The sequence below is a fragment of the Dryobates pubescens genome, chromosome 33 (genome assembly GCF_014839835.1).
Source record: "Dryobates pubescens isolate bDryPub1 chromosome 33, bDryPub1.pri, whole genome shotgun sequence".
Classification (NCBI taxonomy): domain Eukaryota; kingdom Metazoa; phylum Chordata; class Aves; order Piciformes; family Picidae; genus Dryobates; species Dryobates pubescens.
In genome coordinates this window covers 7,254,475-7,271,515 of record NC_071644.1, presented here as the reverse complement: position 1 = coordinate 7,271,515, position 17,041 = coordinate 7,254,475, and the positions used below count along the sequence as shown (strand labels likewise).

The 17,041-nt window shown below is 55.7% G+C and overlaps 1 protein-coding gene across 1 annotated transcript in view; it reads left to right on the top strand.

Moving 5' to 3' along the window:
* ACAP3 (ArfGAP with coiled-coil, ankyrin repeat and PH domains 3) overlaps nt 1–17,041 on the top strand; it is a 101,196-nt gene that overhangs the window by 46,400 nt on the left and 37,755 nt on the right. The window contains exons 2-4 of the mRNA XM_054175759.1: nt 1,030–1,087; nt 5,195–5,314; nt 6,261–6,314. Of these exons, the coding sequence (XP_054031734.1) occupies nt 1,030–1,087; nt 5,195–5,314; nt 6,261–6,314 (232 nt within the window). The remainder of the gene's footprint in view (nt 1–1,029; nt 1,088–5,194; nt 5,315–6,260; nt 6,315–17,041) is intronic.

The following is a 17,041-nucleotide window of genomic DNA, read 5'->3' as shown; positions in this document are numbered from 1 at the left end:
TGGTGGTGCTGAAGCAAGCAGCCTGTGCCTGCTGTGAATGGCTGAGGGACAGTGATGGCTGTTCCCATCTCACTTGGCACTGCTACCAATGCACAGCGTTGCCTGGAGCAGCAGAACAGGGACAGCCACATGGGTTAGCTGTCTGTGACTACCAGAGCACACCTGAGCTTCCCCCTGACGCTGACAAATGCCAGCACAAGGTCCATCTCTTTCCCCAGCCCTGTGAGATTAGAACAGAACAGAACAGAACAGGATAGAATAGAATAGAATAGAATAGAATAGAATAGAATAGAATAGAATAGAATAGAATAGAATAGAATAGAATTAACCAGGTTGGAAGAGACCTCAGAGATCATCAAGTCCAACCTATCACCCAGCACCATCTGATCAACTAAACCATAGCACCAAGTTCCTCATTCAGTCTCCTCCTAAGCACCTCCAGGGATGGGGACTCCACCACCTCCCTGGGCAGCACATCCCAATGGCCAATCCCTCCTTCTATGAAGAACTTCTTCCTACCATCCAGCCTCAACCTCCCCTGGCACAGCTTGAGACTGTGGCCTCTTGTTCTGGTGCTGCTTGCCTGGGAAAAGAGACCAACCCCCTCCTGGCCCCAACCTCCCCTCAGGGAGTTGCAGAGAGCAAGAAGGTCTCCCCTGAGCCTCCTCTTCTGCAGGCTAAGCAACCCCAGCTCCCTCAGCCTCTCCTCCCAGGGCTGTGCTCCAGACCCCTCCCCAGCCTCGTTGCCCTTCTCTGGACACCTTCCAGCACCTCAACATCTTTCCTAACCTGAGGAGCCCAGAACTGGGCACAATTCACTCCTGACAAGGTGTGATCCTTCTTCTGAGTCAGTCCCAACCTTAGTGTAGCAGCAGAAAGCTCCAAAGTGGGAGGGGGGAATCCCTCTTCCTGCCCACCCTCACCACACACACCTTAGCCCCTTTGATCCTTCCTCACCTGGGACTTCCTGGCTCCTTTCCCAATCATCCTGCACAGTCAGTTAATGATTCCTTGTTGTTGTCATTGCAGGGCAACCATCGATGAAGTGGAAACAGATGTGGTGGAGATAGAAGCGAAGCTTGATAAGGTAAGGTGAGACAGCCTGGCACATGGGTCTGAAGAGGGTCTGCACCGAGGCTCCTCTAAGAGCTGAGCCCACCTCAGGCTGTCAGAAGCTGGTGTGGACCACACTGGGCTGGTCCAGAGGTCCATGTCTCCCTCTACTGCCAGGCACCTGCCAAGGCTCCTTCCTGCTGCCAAAGGAGTTAGGGCAAGAGGTCCACACTTGGCCTCCTGCTCTGGATCATAGAACCACAGTGTGGTTTGGGGCTGGAAGGGACCTTAAAGCTCATCCAGTTCCAATCCCCCTGCCATGGGCAGGGACACCTCCCACCAGCCCAGGTTGCTCATGGCCTCATCCAGCCTGGAACTTCTGGTCCTGGATCTCAGGGGGTCTGGCACTGCTTCTTCTGCTGTTGCAGGTCCGGAGAGTCACAGAACATTAGGGGCTGGAAGGGACCTCAAAGGGTCATGGAGTCCACAACCCCCCCTGCCAGAGCAGGGTCACCTAGGGCAGCTCAGCCTCTTTCCTCTCTCCACCACCTTGCTGGTGACATTCAGCAGGTGTGGAGCAGGAGCTGTTGGGTGCCTGGGTGGGGAGGGCACCACTGTGTCAGCTCAGGGATGTCAGGAGCCCCTGGGCAGGCCAGATTCAGGCTGCTGCTGGTGGTGGTTGTTGGCTGATGTTCTGCCTGGCTATGCACCACAGCTGTAATCTGACACTGGAAATAGCCTCTCAGGGACCAATTTGGCTGTGCTGCTGCTGGTGATGCTTCACATCCAGTTGGTAGTTTGGACCTCAGTCAGAGGCTTTGTGATGGAAGGCAGCTTTTCCATGCTCAGCCCTCCTGGTGTCTGAGGCATCAGCCAAGTTGTTTCTAAACCAGAACAGAGAGAAAGGAAGGAGCCAGAAGATCTGTTGGCTTTTTGTCTGTGACATTTCCCTCCCAAAGCTAGCAAGGGACAGGGCTCCTGCAGCTGATGCAGAATTGGCCTTTGCTGAAGTCACCAGCCCCAGGCAACTCTGTGACCTACAAAACCTCTTTACTTATCAAGCTGCTTGCAGTGGTTATCTGCACAGAGCTAACTACTCTGGCTAGGGAGAGCTGCAAAGGGATTTGTCTCTTTAGAGCTTCTCCTCTAAGCTCTAAAGACCAAGCATGGGGGTGAGGCTTGCTCTGATTTCACCCCTACTGCTGTCAGTGCTCCCTGCAGGCAAGGTGGTGGAGTCTCCATCTCTGGACTCATTCAAAACCTGCCTGGATGCCATCCTGTGCAGGCTGCTCTGGGTGGCCCTGCTCTGACTTAGATGATCTGCAGAGGTTCCCTTCCAAACCCCACCCTTGTGTGATTCTGTGATCAGCCTTTTAACTGCCTGTTAAGAAGGGAGGTAAATAGAGTAGAGTAGAGTAGAGTAGAGTAGAATAAGATAGAATAGAGTAGAATAGAATAGAGTAGAATAGAATAGAATAGGAGTAGAGTAGAATAGGATGGAATAGGATATAATAGAATAGAGTAGAGTAGAATAGAATAGAATACAACAGAATAGAACAAAATAGAGTAGAATAGGATGGAATAGAATAGAGTAGAGTAGAATTGAATAGAATAGAGTAGAATACAACAGAATAGAATAAAATAGAGTAGGATAGGATAGGATAGGATAGGATAGGATAGGATAGGATAGGATAGGATAGGATAGAATAGACCAGGTTGGAAGAGACATGATTCATCTGAGGGAACCCCAGAGGTCTGGGCTGGAGAGATTGCCTCCATCCTGCCTTGTGCCATCTGCAGAGCCATGGCAGCTCCCCTTGGGAGGGTGCCTGTGCTGGATGGCCTTCAGCTACTTGTGACACAGCCTTGGCCACAAGTGCTTGCTGAGAGCAGCGCTGGGAGCCGCCACGTTGCAGAGCAGCCCCTGGGCTCCCTTGCCAGAGGATCTGTCCGGAGCCCTGGAGCACGTCTGGCCACCAGATGTGACAGGAACTGCATCTGGTTGCTGTTTCTTCTCTGGGCTTGGATGGGGAGAGCAGAAGTTTGTCAGCATCCAGCGCTGCTCTGTCAAACTAACATGGACAGGGGTGGATGTGAGTGGGAAGGAGTAAAGGCTGGAGGGGGTTGGTGCCTAGACAGAGATGTGCTGTGTGTGGCTCTGTCCATTTATACAGCAGACACAGGCACTGGGGAGCTGGGGTTGCTTAGCCTGCAGAAGAGGAGGCTCAGGGGAGACCTTCTTGCTCTCTCCAACTCTCTGAAGGGAGGTTGGAGCCAGGTGGGGGTTGGGCTCTTCTCCCAGGCAAGCAGCACCAGAACAAGAGGCCACAGTCTCAAGCTGTGCCAGAGGAGGTTTAGGCTGGAGGTGAGGAGAAATTCTTCCCAGAAAGAGTAATTGGCCTTTGGGCTGTGCTGCCCAGGGAGGTGGTGGAGTCACCATCCCTGGAGGTGTTCAGTGAAGGCTTGGCTGTGGCACTTGGAGCCATGGTTTAGTAGTCAGGAAGTGTTAGGTATTAGGTAATAGATTGGACCTGATGATCTCTGAGGTCTTTTCCAACCTGGCTGACTCTATGATTCCATGTCCAGAGGTCCCTTCCAGCCCTACCCTTCTGTGACTCTCTGATTCTGTGATTCCCAGCTTGTAGGTGAGGCTGGCTGGCAGGGCAAGGTTTCCTAAAGCCATTGTTCATTAGCAAGATTCCTATCTCTCAAACCCCTCCTGGATTTGGAGAGTGGAAAACTTCACTTCCAAGTGTGGCTCAGCAGCAGCAGCAGCAGCAGCAGCTGAAGTTTGTAGTGGCTGTTGTGGGCTTTGTTTGTTTGTTGTTAAAAAGCCCAGGACAGAGCTGATGCAAACCCAACCAAAGCAAGGTAAAGCTTGTGCTCAGTGGCCAGCTGTTGCTGTTGCAAATCTCTTGGGCTTTTGGTTTGTGGATTTATCTGAAGTTGTTTAATGTAACCTTTGCCAAGGAGCTTAGGCTGAAAGGAGATAGGCTGCTGGCCAGGAATGCTGGCTAAGCTCAAGCTCCAGCCTTTAGAGCCAGGCCCAGGGCTTGCTAAGGCAGTTTGCTGTGGCTAGGAAGTGTGGGAATGTTCCTGTGGCTGTTCAATTATCACAAGTTAATGAGGGCTGTCTGGAGATATAGGTTGGGTGAGGAGTGGCTTGAGAGCAGTCTCAGGGAGAAGGACTTGGGGGGGGTCAGCTGGTGACAGCTGGAGCCAGCAGTGGTCACTGGCAGCCCAGAGCCAGCTGTGTGCTGAGCTGCATCCAGAGAAGGGAGAGCAGCCAGGCAGAAAGGGACCTGGGGGTGCTGCTTGACAGCAGCTGAACAGGAGCCAGCAGTGTGCCCAGGTGGCCAAGAAGGCCAAGGGCATCCTGGCCTGCATCAGGAAGAGTGTGGCCAGCAGGAGCAGGGAAGTCCTTGTGCCCTATGCTCAGCACTGATTAGGCCACATCTTGAGTCCTGTGTCCAGTTCTGGGCTCCTCAGTTTAAGAAGGACATTGAGAGACTTGAAGGTGTCCAGAGAAGGGCAACAAAGCTGGGGAGGGGTCTGGAGCACAGCCCTGGGAGGAGAGGCTGAGGGAGCTGGGGTTGCTTAGCCTGCAGAAGAGGAGGCTCAGGGGAGACCTTCTTGCTCTCTGCAACTCCCTGAAGGGAGGTTGGAGCCAGGTGGGGGTTGGTCTCTGCTCCCAGGCACCCAGCACCAGAACAAGAGGACACAGTCTCAAGCTGTGCCAGGGGAGGTTCAGGCTGGAGGTGAGGAGAAAGTTCTTCCCAGAGAGAGTTGTTGGCCGTTGGAATGTGCTGCCCAGGGAGGTGGTGGAGTCCCCATCCCTGGAGGTGTTGAAGAGGGGATTGGATGTGGCACTTGGTGCCAGGGTTTATTAGTCAGGAGGTCTGTGGTGACAGCTTGGACTTGATGATCTTTGAGGTCTGTTCCAACTGTGGTGATCCTGTGTGATTCTGTGCCACGCTGTGAAGGGCTGCGGGGTTGGTGCAGAGCCAAAGCAGCCTGGCAGCCCTTGAGCTGGAGGTGGTCAGCTCCCTGTGCACTCACCCCTCTCCCTGTGCACTCACACCTCTCTCCCTGTGCACTCACACCTCTCTCCCTGTGCACTCACCCCTCTCTCCCTGTGCAGCTGGTGAAGCTCTGCAGTGGGATGATTGAAGCAGGCAAAGCCTACATCACCACCAACAAGCACTTCGTCAGCGGGGTCCGGGACCTGTCGCAGCAGTGCAAGAAGGATGAGATGATTTCGGTAAGTCAGCTGCTGGGAGGGAGCCTGGGGCACAGTGAGGACTCAGGGCCAGGTGTCTAAGACCCTTTTGCTGTTCAAGTAGCCACTCAGTGTGAGCTTTTCTTTTTGGTGGAAGGTAGAGACCATCTGGAGGGTGCTGGAGCCCCCTCTCAGCAGGGAGGAGCCGAGTTCAAGTGGCTAATCCCCTGCTGTGTCGTTGTCTTCTTTCCAAGAGCATTAAGAGCCAGCATTCAATGCTGAAATGCTGTGTCCCCCTCTGAGGAGGAAAGGCTGAGAGCCCTGGGGCTGCTGAGCCTGGAGAAGGGCAGCCTGAGAAGGGAGCTGCTCAATGCTCAGCAAGAGGATGGGAAGCAGGCTGTTCTTAGTGGTGCCCTGTGCTTGGACACAAACTGCAACCCAGGAGGTTCCACCTGCACATAAAGACTAATTTCTTTGCTGTGAGGCTGCTGGAGCCCTGCAGCAGGCTGCCCAGAGAGGTGGTGGAGTCTCCTTCCCTGGAGGGATTCCAAACCCACCTGGACATTGTGATCCTGGGCAAGCTGCTGGGGGTGCCCCTGCTTTGGAGCAGAGATGCCTTCCAACCCCCACCAGGCTTTGTTGTGATAATGCAGAGTGAGATTCATTGCTCACAGGGGGAAGTGGACTTTTAAGAAGCCACAGTGCTGGCAAGGGTGTTAGAATCTAGGTCAGCAAGCATCAGTTGCTCAGCACAGGGGGGCAGCCAGCTCCACAAGGCACCGCTGGCATGGGGGTTGCAGCACTGCACTGGGAGGGACAGGGAGCCTGTGGCTTCAGCATCAGGCCCTTTGGAAATGCTTGTCTTGCCAGAGAGCAGAGTGGCTCTTCCCTGGCTTTATGAGAGCCTCTATCAGCCTTGGAAGCCCTGGGAGGGGAGGGCAGCAGCTGCTGGCCACTGCCACTTCTCTCTTTACCTTGTGTTTTGCAGGAGTGCCTCGACAAGTTTGGAGACAGCCTGCAGGAGATGATTAACTACCACATGGTAAGATGCTGCTTCCTCTTGGCTTTTGGGGTGCTGATGGCACCCTCCTGCTCAAAGCAGGTCTCCTCTGTTTGGTGGAGGGGTCCAGGAAGGGGTTGTCCTTCAGGCTCCAGTCCCTGCACACAAGGCTCATCCAGTTCAGTACTGCTGCAGGGAGGCAACAACAACTCCCAGCTCTCTGCTGCTCTCTGTGTCTGTGTAATCACAATGATCAGTCCTGGGGGTGTTAGGTATTAGGGAATAGGTTGGGCTTGATGATCTCTGAGGTCTCTTCTAACCTGGTTGATTCTGTGATCATGGACCATAGGAAATGGAGCTTCTCCAGGCTTGCAGAGGAGCCTCCAGCACTCAGTGGCTGTGGACTGTTACTTCTGGTTCACTTCAGGTCAGAGATGTACAACAAACATGTAGGAGGGAGAGGTTAGAGACCTCTTCATCCTGGTGTGATGTGGTGTAGGTGATCCTGCTCTGGCAGGGGGGTTGGACTAGGTGATCTTTCAAGGTCCCTTCCAGTCCCTACCATTCTGTATGATTCTGTGGTTCATCAAAGCAAGAGGAGAGCTCAGGAAGGTCCTGCACTCCAGATGCTTTCTTCTTTTTGGATAGCACAGGATGTTGTAAGGAGACCTGAGAGGGTCCTGAGCTGCTCTGACAGCTCAGGACTCTGCCTGTGAACAGCTTGCAGGGATGAACCTTCCTGCTGCAGATTTGGAGTCCACTCTGAAGCCTGGCCTTCAAATTCGTGGCAGCAGGACCCCAGCAAGGCTGTGGAAGGATCAAACCAAGAGGGCTGCATTGTTCCCCTGATGCTGGGAGCAGGCTGAGTGCTGCTGTCTGCAGCTCTGTGTTTAAAGATAACACAGGACACACTGAGATGAAAGGAGGGAAGTGCCCAGACAATGGCCATTCTCCTGAGCTGGCTGTATCTCACTGTCAGAGCCCAGAGGGTCCCACTCTGCCCTTTCTCCAGCCTAAACACCCAGCCTTGGCATCCCTCAGAACAGGAAGGGGCTTTATGCTTGGTGGCTCCGTGCCAGAGCCACCATTTTAAGTTTGTAACTCTGGAGGAGCTCAGAGCCCAAAGTGGAGGAAGCTTCAGGGTTGTCAGCACTGGGCTGACCCAGTTTTGTACCACCATGCCCTTGTCACAGTGCATTAGGCATGCTGCTTGCTTCTGGGGCTGCAAGAGAGCCACGTGCAGCTGGGGGAGAAGCTGCAGGTCCATTTGACTGCTTCAGGAAGCAGGTGGCCAAAATACAGCAGGGGAAAGAGGTACTGGACACAGAGCTCTCCTTGGACCACCAGGATTTGGGAGCAAGCAGCTGTGCAGCAGTGTTGGTGGTGGAGGAGAGAGGGAACAACCCAGTGTGAGCCTCAGAGGAAAGCCAAGCCTTGAGGTTTCTGCTCCTGCTCGAATTCCCTCTGCCGAGGAGCATCAGGAGCCCCCGAGAAGCTGCCCCTTCGTTGCAGGGCTCACGTTGCAGCTGCACTGACAGAGGCTGTGCTGGGGGGGGAGTTTGTGCAGCCCAGCCCTCAGGAAGCAGCCCCGGCCAGGAGCCTCTAGATGCAGCAGGCCGTCTGCAAGCGCTGCGGCGCCAGCTGTGCAGGCTCCCGCGGCCCCCTGCTCCCTGCCAGGAGCGCCCCTGCAGGGCTTGCTCTCACCTCAGCCCCACAGCGAGCAGGAGGACCCTTCCCCGAGCGGTCAGCTCCCCAGCTGCTGTGGCACGACCCTTCCCGTGCGCCCCTGCCCGTGCGAGCTCCCCACCTCTGCGCGCCGCGGGGCTCGGCCGGGGCAGGGCTTCCCCAGCGCCGGCTGCGAGCGCCAGGAGGAGCGGCGCTGAAACCCAGCACCCTCCTCCCTGAGTGCACAGCACCTCTCCCCAGGAAACGGCTCTGGAATGGTTGCCTGCATCTTGAGCTGCTCAACCAGCTGAGTTATTTTTAGGGTCCTCTGCCTGCTCCTTTGTGTGTGCCTCTGCCTGGTGTGTCTCTTGGATCACGGCGCGGCTGAGGAGCTCAGCTCCGAAGCGGTTGTCAGCGCTTGCTCGAGGGATGGGGAGAGGACAGTATGTACAACTGGAACAAGTTGAAAGGGAGGGAAAAGAGTTCCCCATCCCCCCACCCCTCTCCCAGAGTAAAAAAAAAAAAGAGTTGGAAAAGCTTGTTCTAGGATTTTATTGCTAGAGCACGTTGCCCAGGGATGTCCTGGTTGTCAGCTCAGCAAACTCCAAGTGAAAAACACAACCCAAAAGTGAATGGAGAGGCTGGAGACACTCAGCTCCAGAGCATTCCAACCTCCCTTTCAATGCACAATGAGTCAAAAAAAAAAACACCCAACCCATCAAAGCAGCCTTGAGTCCTGTGGCCAGTTCTGGGCTCCTCAGTTTAAGAAGGACATGGAGAGACTTGAAGGTGTCCAGAGAAGGGCAGCAAAGCTGGGGAGGGGTCTGGAGCACAGCCCTGGGAGGAGAGGCTGAGGGAGCTGGGGTTGCTTAGCCTGCAGAAGAGGAGGCTCAGGGGAGACCTTCTTGCTCTCTGCAACTCCCTGCAGGGAGGTTGGAGCCAGGTGGGGGTTGGTCTCCTCTCCCAGACACCCAGCACCAGAACAAGAGGACACAGTCTCAAGCTGTGCCAGGGGAGGTTTAGGCTAGAGGTAAGGAGAAAGTTCTTCCCAGCAAGAGAGATTGGCCACTGGGATGTGCTGCCCAGGGAGGTGGTGGAGTCCCCATCCCTGGAGGTGTTCAAGAGGGGCTTGGATGTGGCCCTTGGAGCCATGGTTTGGTTGTCAGGAGGTGTTGGGTGACAGCTTGGACTGGATGATCCCTGAGGTCTTTTCCAACCTTACTGATTCTGTGAACCTTAGAGAACAAATGACAAAAGAGAGAGCTGAGCTCAGAGGGGTTGGGGTTGGTGTTCTCTGCATTGTTTGTTGGCTGCTCTCAGCCACATGCTTCTGGGCTGAGGCCTTCCCCCTGTCAAAGCCTGCCCAAACTTCAATAGCTTTGTGGATCTGGACTGGTTGCACCTTTGTGGCCCAGCTTCCAGATCTGCAAAAAGCATTTCAAGTGCATTCCTGTCTCTGAGAGGCTACAGGGAGGACACACAGGCTGAGGGCTAACAGAGCTCTGCTGATTCCTGCCAGGTAGATACCAGGGTTGGCAGAAAGGTGAATCAACACCTCAGGGCATGGAAGGTTTTTGCCCAAACCCTAGAAAGGGATGGTACCAAGGAAGGGCAGACAGGCAGGGGGAAAAGAGGATGGGGTTGATATGGAAATGGAAGGTGCTGGGATTCAAAGTTTGTTCAGCCATGCAGACATCACAGAGTCATAGAATGGCTTCAATTGGAAGGGACCTGAAAGCTCATCCAGTTCCAAGACCCCTGCCATGGGCAGGATTCATAGGATGGGTTGGGTTGGAAGGGACCTTAAAGCTCACCCAGTTCCAAGCCCCCTGCCATGGGCAGGGTCAGCTCCCACCAGCCCAGCTTGCTCGAAGCCTCACCCAGCCTGGTCTTAAACACTTCCAGGATGAGGCATGGCCAACATCTCTGTTCCAGCTGCTAGGAGATGACACTGATGTGACTGGAAGCAGCTCTGAGCCCCTGTCTGACAGTGCAGTTTGGGTGAGGGATGCTGTGAGGGAGCAGCACTGCTCCTGGGGAGCTGAGTCCCTGGAGGCTTTCCAACCCAGCCCCACAGGCTGCTTAGCCAAGCAGTGCAGGGAGCAGCTCTGCTTTGTCCCTCCCCTGTTCAGGGCTGGGCTTGGGGACAGAAAGCAAAGCAACCCCCTGAGCCAAGGCTTCCCTGGCTGTACTCTGCAGGTGATTGCCTCTCCACATGGAGTGCTGGAGAAGTTTGGGCTCCTGGCTTTGCCTGGTTGTGCTGAGTGCCTTCATGTGGCTTTGCTTGGGCAGCTGCTGCGCTGTGGATGGCTTTGTAGGGAGACAGGGAAGGCTCAGGCAGAGTGGTGTAGGTAATGATGATTGAGTAAGAGGTCAAGGGGCTGTTGTCTGTAGCTGGTTGTGTTTGGGTTGACCGGTGAGCTGGAGAATGGCCCTGCCCCAGCAGCCCCAGAGGACCTGCTCCTGTGACACGCTTAGCTGGGGAGGCTGATTTTGCCTCCCCACGCTGGCAGCTGGCTCCACAGGACGTGCTGAGCAGAAACCTGTGCTTAGGGAGCTTGCAAAAGAGCATCCTACCCATGTTACAATGCTGACCTCTTGAGGCATCGCTGCAGCTGCAGCAAAGCCAAAGGTCCTGCTGGCTGCCAGGCCACACTGCAGGCAGGGGGCTCAGTGCCTTTTGCTTCGGGGGGGGGCTGTGATCTCCCTCTCCAACAATCACGGCAGGCTCTACCTCCTCTCAGCTCCCCATCCTCATCTTCACTGCTCTGACTCTCAGCTGCACCGATGCTGCTTTAGCTACCTAAGCGATCAGGTCGCCAGCCTGAGGAGTCCCAGGGCAAAGACTTCAGTTTGTGCAGAGGGAGAATTCCTCCTGATGAGAAAGGGCTGTGGCTCCCTCCCTGTGCTCCCGAAGCAGCAGGGTCCCGGGGCCCTGCAGGCTGTGGGAGCCCTGCAGTTATCAGTTGTGCCACCAGTCTAAAAGCATCAGCTGCTGCCTCCAGTGCCTGGGAGAGGAGAGGAGCTGGCTCTGCATGGAGGGCAGGCAGGGCAGAGGTGCAGGCTCTCAGAGGGGTTCAGTTCTCTGAGCACCCCTGGAGAGCATCTCACCCTCAGGTGAAAATGAACCTTCCTCCTGAAAAACCTCTTGTACCTGAAGGAGTGAGAGGTCTGCCCTTCACTGGGTAACCACTTCAGTACCCCAGAACACTCCCCTCCAACAAATATCATGGTCTGTCCCACGGTCAGGACTGCTGTTCTGTTCCTCTCCTACCTGCCAGGAGCCTTTGCCTGCACACTGAGTGAGCTGACACTGTGCAGAGTCCCCTGCCAAGTGCAGGCTGTGCGGCACAGGGCACAGCTGGGCTGTCTGAAGGATGCTCCAGCACATCCCCTCATCAGGAGAGCTTGCAAGTCTATGATCCATGACAGGGAACAGTTCCCAGCTACCTCTGGGAGACCTCTGAGCAGTGGGTGGCCAGGCAGAGATGCCAGAGCCTTGCAGCAGCCTTCCTGCACCGCTCTCCAGAGCCAGCCATTTCCTTTCACTGGAGCCTGAGTGGCATGAACTGGAATTCAGCTGGAGGGCCTGAAGTCTTCCCCTGTGACCCCTCCTCCTCACTACATACCACACTGGAGTGATGAATACCCTTTGCCTGTGCTTTGCCAAGCTCTGCTGTACTGGAAGCACTGCTTGTCTGCAGGCAGATGCTGTGCTGCCAGCTCCAAACCCTGTGCTTTCCCTCCCTCCCTCCCTCCCTCCCTTCCTTCCTTCCTTCCTCCCTCCCTCCCTTCCTCCCTTCCTTCCTTCCTTCCTTCCTTCCTTCCTTCCTTCCTTCCTTCCTTCCTTCCTTCCTTCCTTCCTTCCTTCCTTCCTTCCTTCCTTCCTTCCTTCCTTCCTTCCTTCCTTCCTTCCTTCCTTCCTTCCTTCCTTCCTTCCTTCCTTCCTTCCTTCCTTCCTTCCTTCCTTCCTTCCTTCCTTCCTTCCTTCCTTCCTTCCTTCCTTCCTTCCTTCCTTCCTTCCTTCCTTCCTTCCTTCCTTCCTTCCTTCCTTCCTTCCTTCCTTCCTCCCTCCCTCCCTTCCTTCCTTCCTTCCTTCCTCCCTCCCTCCCTCCCTCCCTCCCTCCCTCCCTCCCTTCCTTCTTCCCTCCCTCCCTTCCTTCCTTCCTCCCTCCCTCCCTCCTTCCCTCCCTCCCTTCCCTGACTTGCTGCCCAGATGAGGAGATGTGCAGCTGATAGCTCAAAGCTGTCAGCAGCCACTTCCAAGGAGAGGCTCCAGGTTTGCCAAGGGGAAGAGGGATGCAACCATCCCTGGCTCTGTCAAAGAATGGGAGGCAGTTTTCCCACCAGGCTGCTGCCCTGCACATGCCTTGGAGGGAAATAACTCTGTCACGGCCTCAGGTTGCACCAGGGCAGGTTTAGGTTGGACATGAGGAACAATTTCTTCCCCAGAAGGGTTGGGAAGGCCTGGCCCAGCCTGCCCAGGGCAGTGGTGGAGTCCCCATCCCTGCAGGAGTTTCAGAGGTGTGTAGCTGTGGTGCTGAGGGCCATGGCTCGGTGGTGCCCTGGCAGTGCTGGGTTCCTGGCTGCACTTGATGCTCTTGGAGGTCTCTTCCAACCAAGACGATTCTGTGGTTCTATTTGCACCCCAAACCTCCTTCCCATGCAGTTCCCTCTCTTTGTGTGGTCAGGAAGTGACAGGATGCTGTGGTAGGATCAGCCTGGCTGAGCCCTTTCACTTCACCTTCAGGTACTCTCCAGCTCAGAAGACGCAGCATGAACATTGCCCTCACCAGTGCGACTCCAGGCAGCTCTGTGCTGAGCTTCATGAGGTCCTAAGCCTTCCTGTCTGCCATAAAGCACTGTGGCTACGTCACAGGAGCCCTCCAGCAGGAGCAGGAGCAGCTTGCAGGGGAGGTTTAGCTCTGCTGAGCGAGCCAGGAAGCATTTCCTGCTGACAAGAAGAAAAGCCACCCAGGCTGTGATGAGTCAGTGAGGCAGATGGCAGATGTCATGGGTGGAGGGTAGTGGTGGAGTTCAGGGGGAAAGGAAGTGAAAGTGGAGAGTGCTTCCAAGCTGCCTGTTCTCCACAGGGCTGCCTGGACCACCTGCACTTTCTGACAGCAGCTTGGGAAGGGTCCAGCTGCATCCAGCTACCCCAGTCAGACACAGCCCTGGGGGATGCAGCACTGCCACCTGAGAGGGGCAGAGCCTGCTGAATACAGAATGCACCAGGTTGGAAAAGACCTCAGAGATCATCAAGTCTGACCTAGCACCCAGCACCATCTGATCAACCAAACCATGGCACCAAGGGCCTCATCCAGGCTCTTCCTGAACACCTCCAGGGATGGGGACTCCACCACCTCCCTGGGCAGCACATCCCAATGGCCAACAACTCTCTCTGGGAAGAACTTTCTCCTCACCTCCAGCCTAAACCTCCCCTGGCACAGCTTGAGACTGTGGCCTCTTGTTCTGGTGCTGCTTGCCTGGGAGAAGAGCCCAACCCCCAGCTGGCTCCAACCTCCCTTCAGGGAGCTGCAGAGAGCAAGAAGGTCTCCCCTGAGCCTCCTCTTCACCCCAGCTCCCTCAGCCTCACCTCCCAGGGCTGTGCTCCAGACCCCTCCCCAGCTTTGCTGCCCTTCTCTGGACACCTTCCAGCAGCTCAGCACCTCCTGGCTTCACACCTCCTGCCCCTGTGTCCCAGTGCAGTGACACAGTTTGGTCCAAATGACTTCACTGAGCTGCTGCCCTCTGTGGTTGACCACTCTGGCAGTTAGCACCAGCTCAGTGCTGCACTCTGGCTCTCCCAAACACCAGGTCCCCTGCCTAGGCAAGGGAAAGAATCAGCTTCAGTAATCCACAAAGGGCAGGGACAAATGTCATAGAACAGTCTGGGTTGCAAGGCACCTCCAAAAGTCATCCAGTCCAACCCCCTCTGCAGTCAGCAGGGACATCCTCCACTAGCTCAGGTTGCTCAGAGCCTTGTCCAGCCTGTCCCTGAATATCTCCAGGGCTGGAGCCTCCACCAGCTCCCTGGGCAACCTGCTGCACCCTCAGGGTGCAGAACTTGTTCCTCACATCCCATCCCAGTCTGCTGCCTTTGGTGTCTTGTGTCTTGATGTTAGCTTTGCAGTTCCAGAAGTGACATCCTGGGCCACTGCCCTTGCTTTCATTCCTTGGGAGGCAAGGAATTCCTAAGCCCCCCCCCCCCTCCTGTCAAACACAAGTTGGGGTTGATCCTGTGGGCTCAGAAGGCCATGGTGGGGGAAGTGAGATGTAGGCTCCAGCCTTCTGCTGCTGTTAACTCCCTTCTTTCATGCTGACCCTCCTCAGGCACAGATGTGTGTGAGTCATGGGCTGGACTGCTCATGTCTTGGTGGAAGCTAGAGGGTGTGGTGATATTTGGTCTGGACAACCTTAAAACAAATGATTTGTTCCAAGTATGTCTGGGAAAGGAGGGAAAGCCAAGGGATGATCTTAGGCTTGAAACCCCAGCTCTGGAAGCTCTATTTCACACTGAGAACTGAATGGAGGAATGGGATGGGGTGGGATGGGATGGGATGGGATTGGATGGAATAGAATAGAATTAGAATAGAATAGAGTTAGAATAGAATAGAATAGAATAGAATAGAATAGAATAGAATAGAAGTAGAATAGAATAGGAGTGGAGTGGAATGCAGTGGAGTAGAGTTGAATTGAATTGAATTGAATTGACCATGTTGGAAGAGACCTTTGAGCTCATCAAGTCCAACCTATCACCCAACACCTCCTGACAACCAAACCATGGCACCAAGCACCCCATCCAGTCTCTTCCTAAACACCTCCAGGGATGGGGACTCCACCACCTCCCTGGGCAGCACATCCCAGTGGCCAACCTCTCTTCCTATGAAGAACTTCTTCCTCACCTCCAGCCTAAACCTCCCCTGGCACAGCTTGAGACTGTGTCCTCTTGTTGTGGTGCTGCTTGCCTGGGAGAAGAGCCCAACCCCCAGCTGGCTGCAACCTCCCTTCAGGGAGCTGGAGAGAGCAAGAAGGTCTGTCAGTGCCCAGACCTCAGTGGGGAAAGCTGCTCCATGGGAGAAGTCAGAGTGCAGAGGCTCTTGGAGTGCTGTTGGAGAGAGCTGATGGATGCCAGGAGCAGTAAATAATTTACATTGGTACAAACACAAAGCTGGGTGGTCTTGGGGGGTTGCTTTCTTCCCCCCCCCCCTTGCTTTGCATCTGTTCATATTTAGAGGCTTGTCCATGGCTGTTTATACTCAGCTGGGTCCTGGCATGTTGCTTGCCTTGTCCTTGGCTGCAGCAAGGCACAGAGTGGATGTGTCTGAGGTCCTGCAGCCAAGGCTGCTGCCTCTGTGCAGAGGGCTTTGTGTTCTCTCTGGAGCTGTACACCTGTGTGGTGTCAAAAGGCAGAGCTGCTTACCTCCTGGGGGTGGGGAGGACATCTGTGTCTGTGTGAGGCTGGGGGCACTGCAGGGAGCCAGAGGGGCTTTGCTGGGAGATTCCTATGAGGCATGAGGAGGTTAAAGCTCAGAGTGTGCCCCAGACTGCATGGGGATGGAAGGGACCCTCAGCCACCCCTGCTGCAACCTGAGGCCATTCCTTCTCCTTCTGTCACCTGAGGCTAGGGAGAAGAGACCAAGCCCCACCTGGCTGCAGCCTCCTTGTAGGGAGCAATGAGGTCTCCCCCCTCAGCCTCCCTCTCTCCAGGCTGAACAACCCCAGCTCCCTCAGCTGCTCCTCATAAGACCTATTCTCCAGGACCTTCACCATGCTGATTGCCCTTGTGGAAGGTGAAGAGAGCTGGGGATGAGATGGGCAGAGGGTGCAGAGCAGTGAGCTTGGGACCTTTTTGAGGGACAGATAGGAGAGTAAAATGTAAAAGCCTTGCAAGAGCTAAATCTCTTCAGGCTTGGACCTCTCACCACGGGCATCAGAGTGTGGCTGGCTCTGGGGTGCCTCAGCTCTCTCTCCTTCCCTCAGTGGTGTGTGTTGAGGTGACAGCGCCATCCCCTGGCGGAAATGAGGCACTGGGGCTTGGCAGAGACAGATCATAGCATCATAGAGTCACAGAATCAATAAGGTTGGAAAAGACCTCAGGGATCAGCAAGTCCAAGCTGGCACCCAACACCTCCTGACTACTAAACTATGGCTCCAAGTGCCACATCCAAGCCCCTCTGGAACACCTCCAGGGATGGGGACTCCACCACCTCCCTGGGCAGCACATCCCAATGGCCAATCTCTCTCTCTGGGAAGAACTTTCTCCTCACCTCCAGCCTAAACCTCCCCTGGCACAGCTTGAGACTGTGGCCTCTTGTTCTGGTGCTGCTTGCCTGGGAGAAGAGCCCAACCCCCACCTGGCCACAACCTCCCTTCAGGGAGTTGGAGAGAGCAAGAAGGTCTCCCCTGAGCCCAGGCTGTGGAACCTGCAGCACAGGAGCCCTGAGCCCAGGCTGTGGAACCTGCAGCACAGGAGCCCTGAGCCCAGGCTGTGGAACCTGCAGCACAGGAGCCCTGAGCCCAGGCAGTGGAACCTGCAGCACAGGAGCCCTGGGCCAGGCTGTGGAACCTGCAGCACAGGAGCCCTGAGCCAGGCTGTGGAACCTGCAGCACAGGAGCCCTGAGCCCAGGCTGTGGAACCTGCAGCACAGGAGCCCTGGGCCAGGCTGTGGAACCTGCAGCACAGGAGCCCTGAGCCCAGGCTGTGGAACCTGCAGCACAGGAGCCCTGAGCCCAGGCAGTGGAACCTGCAGCACAGGAGCCCTGGGCCTGGCTGTGGAACCTGCAGCACAGGAGCCCTGGGCCTGGCTGTGGAACCTGCAGCACAGGAGCCCTGGGCCAGGCTGTGGAACCTGCAGCACAGGAGCCCTGAGCCCAGGCAGTGGAACCTGCAGCACAGGAGCCCTGGGCCAGGCTGTGGAACCTGCAGCACAGGAGCCCTGAGCCCAGGCTGTGGAACCTGCAGCACAGGAGCCCTGAGCCAGGCTGTGGAACCTGCAGCACAGGAGCCCTGGGCCCAGGCTGTGGAACCTGCAGCACAGGAGCCCTGAGCCCAGGCAGTGGAACCTGCAGCACAGGAGCCCTGGGCCTGGCTGTGGAACCTG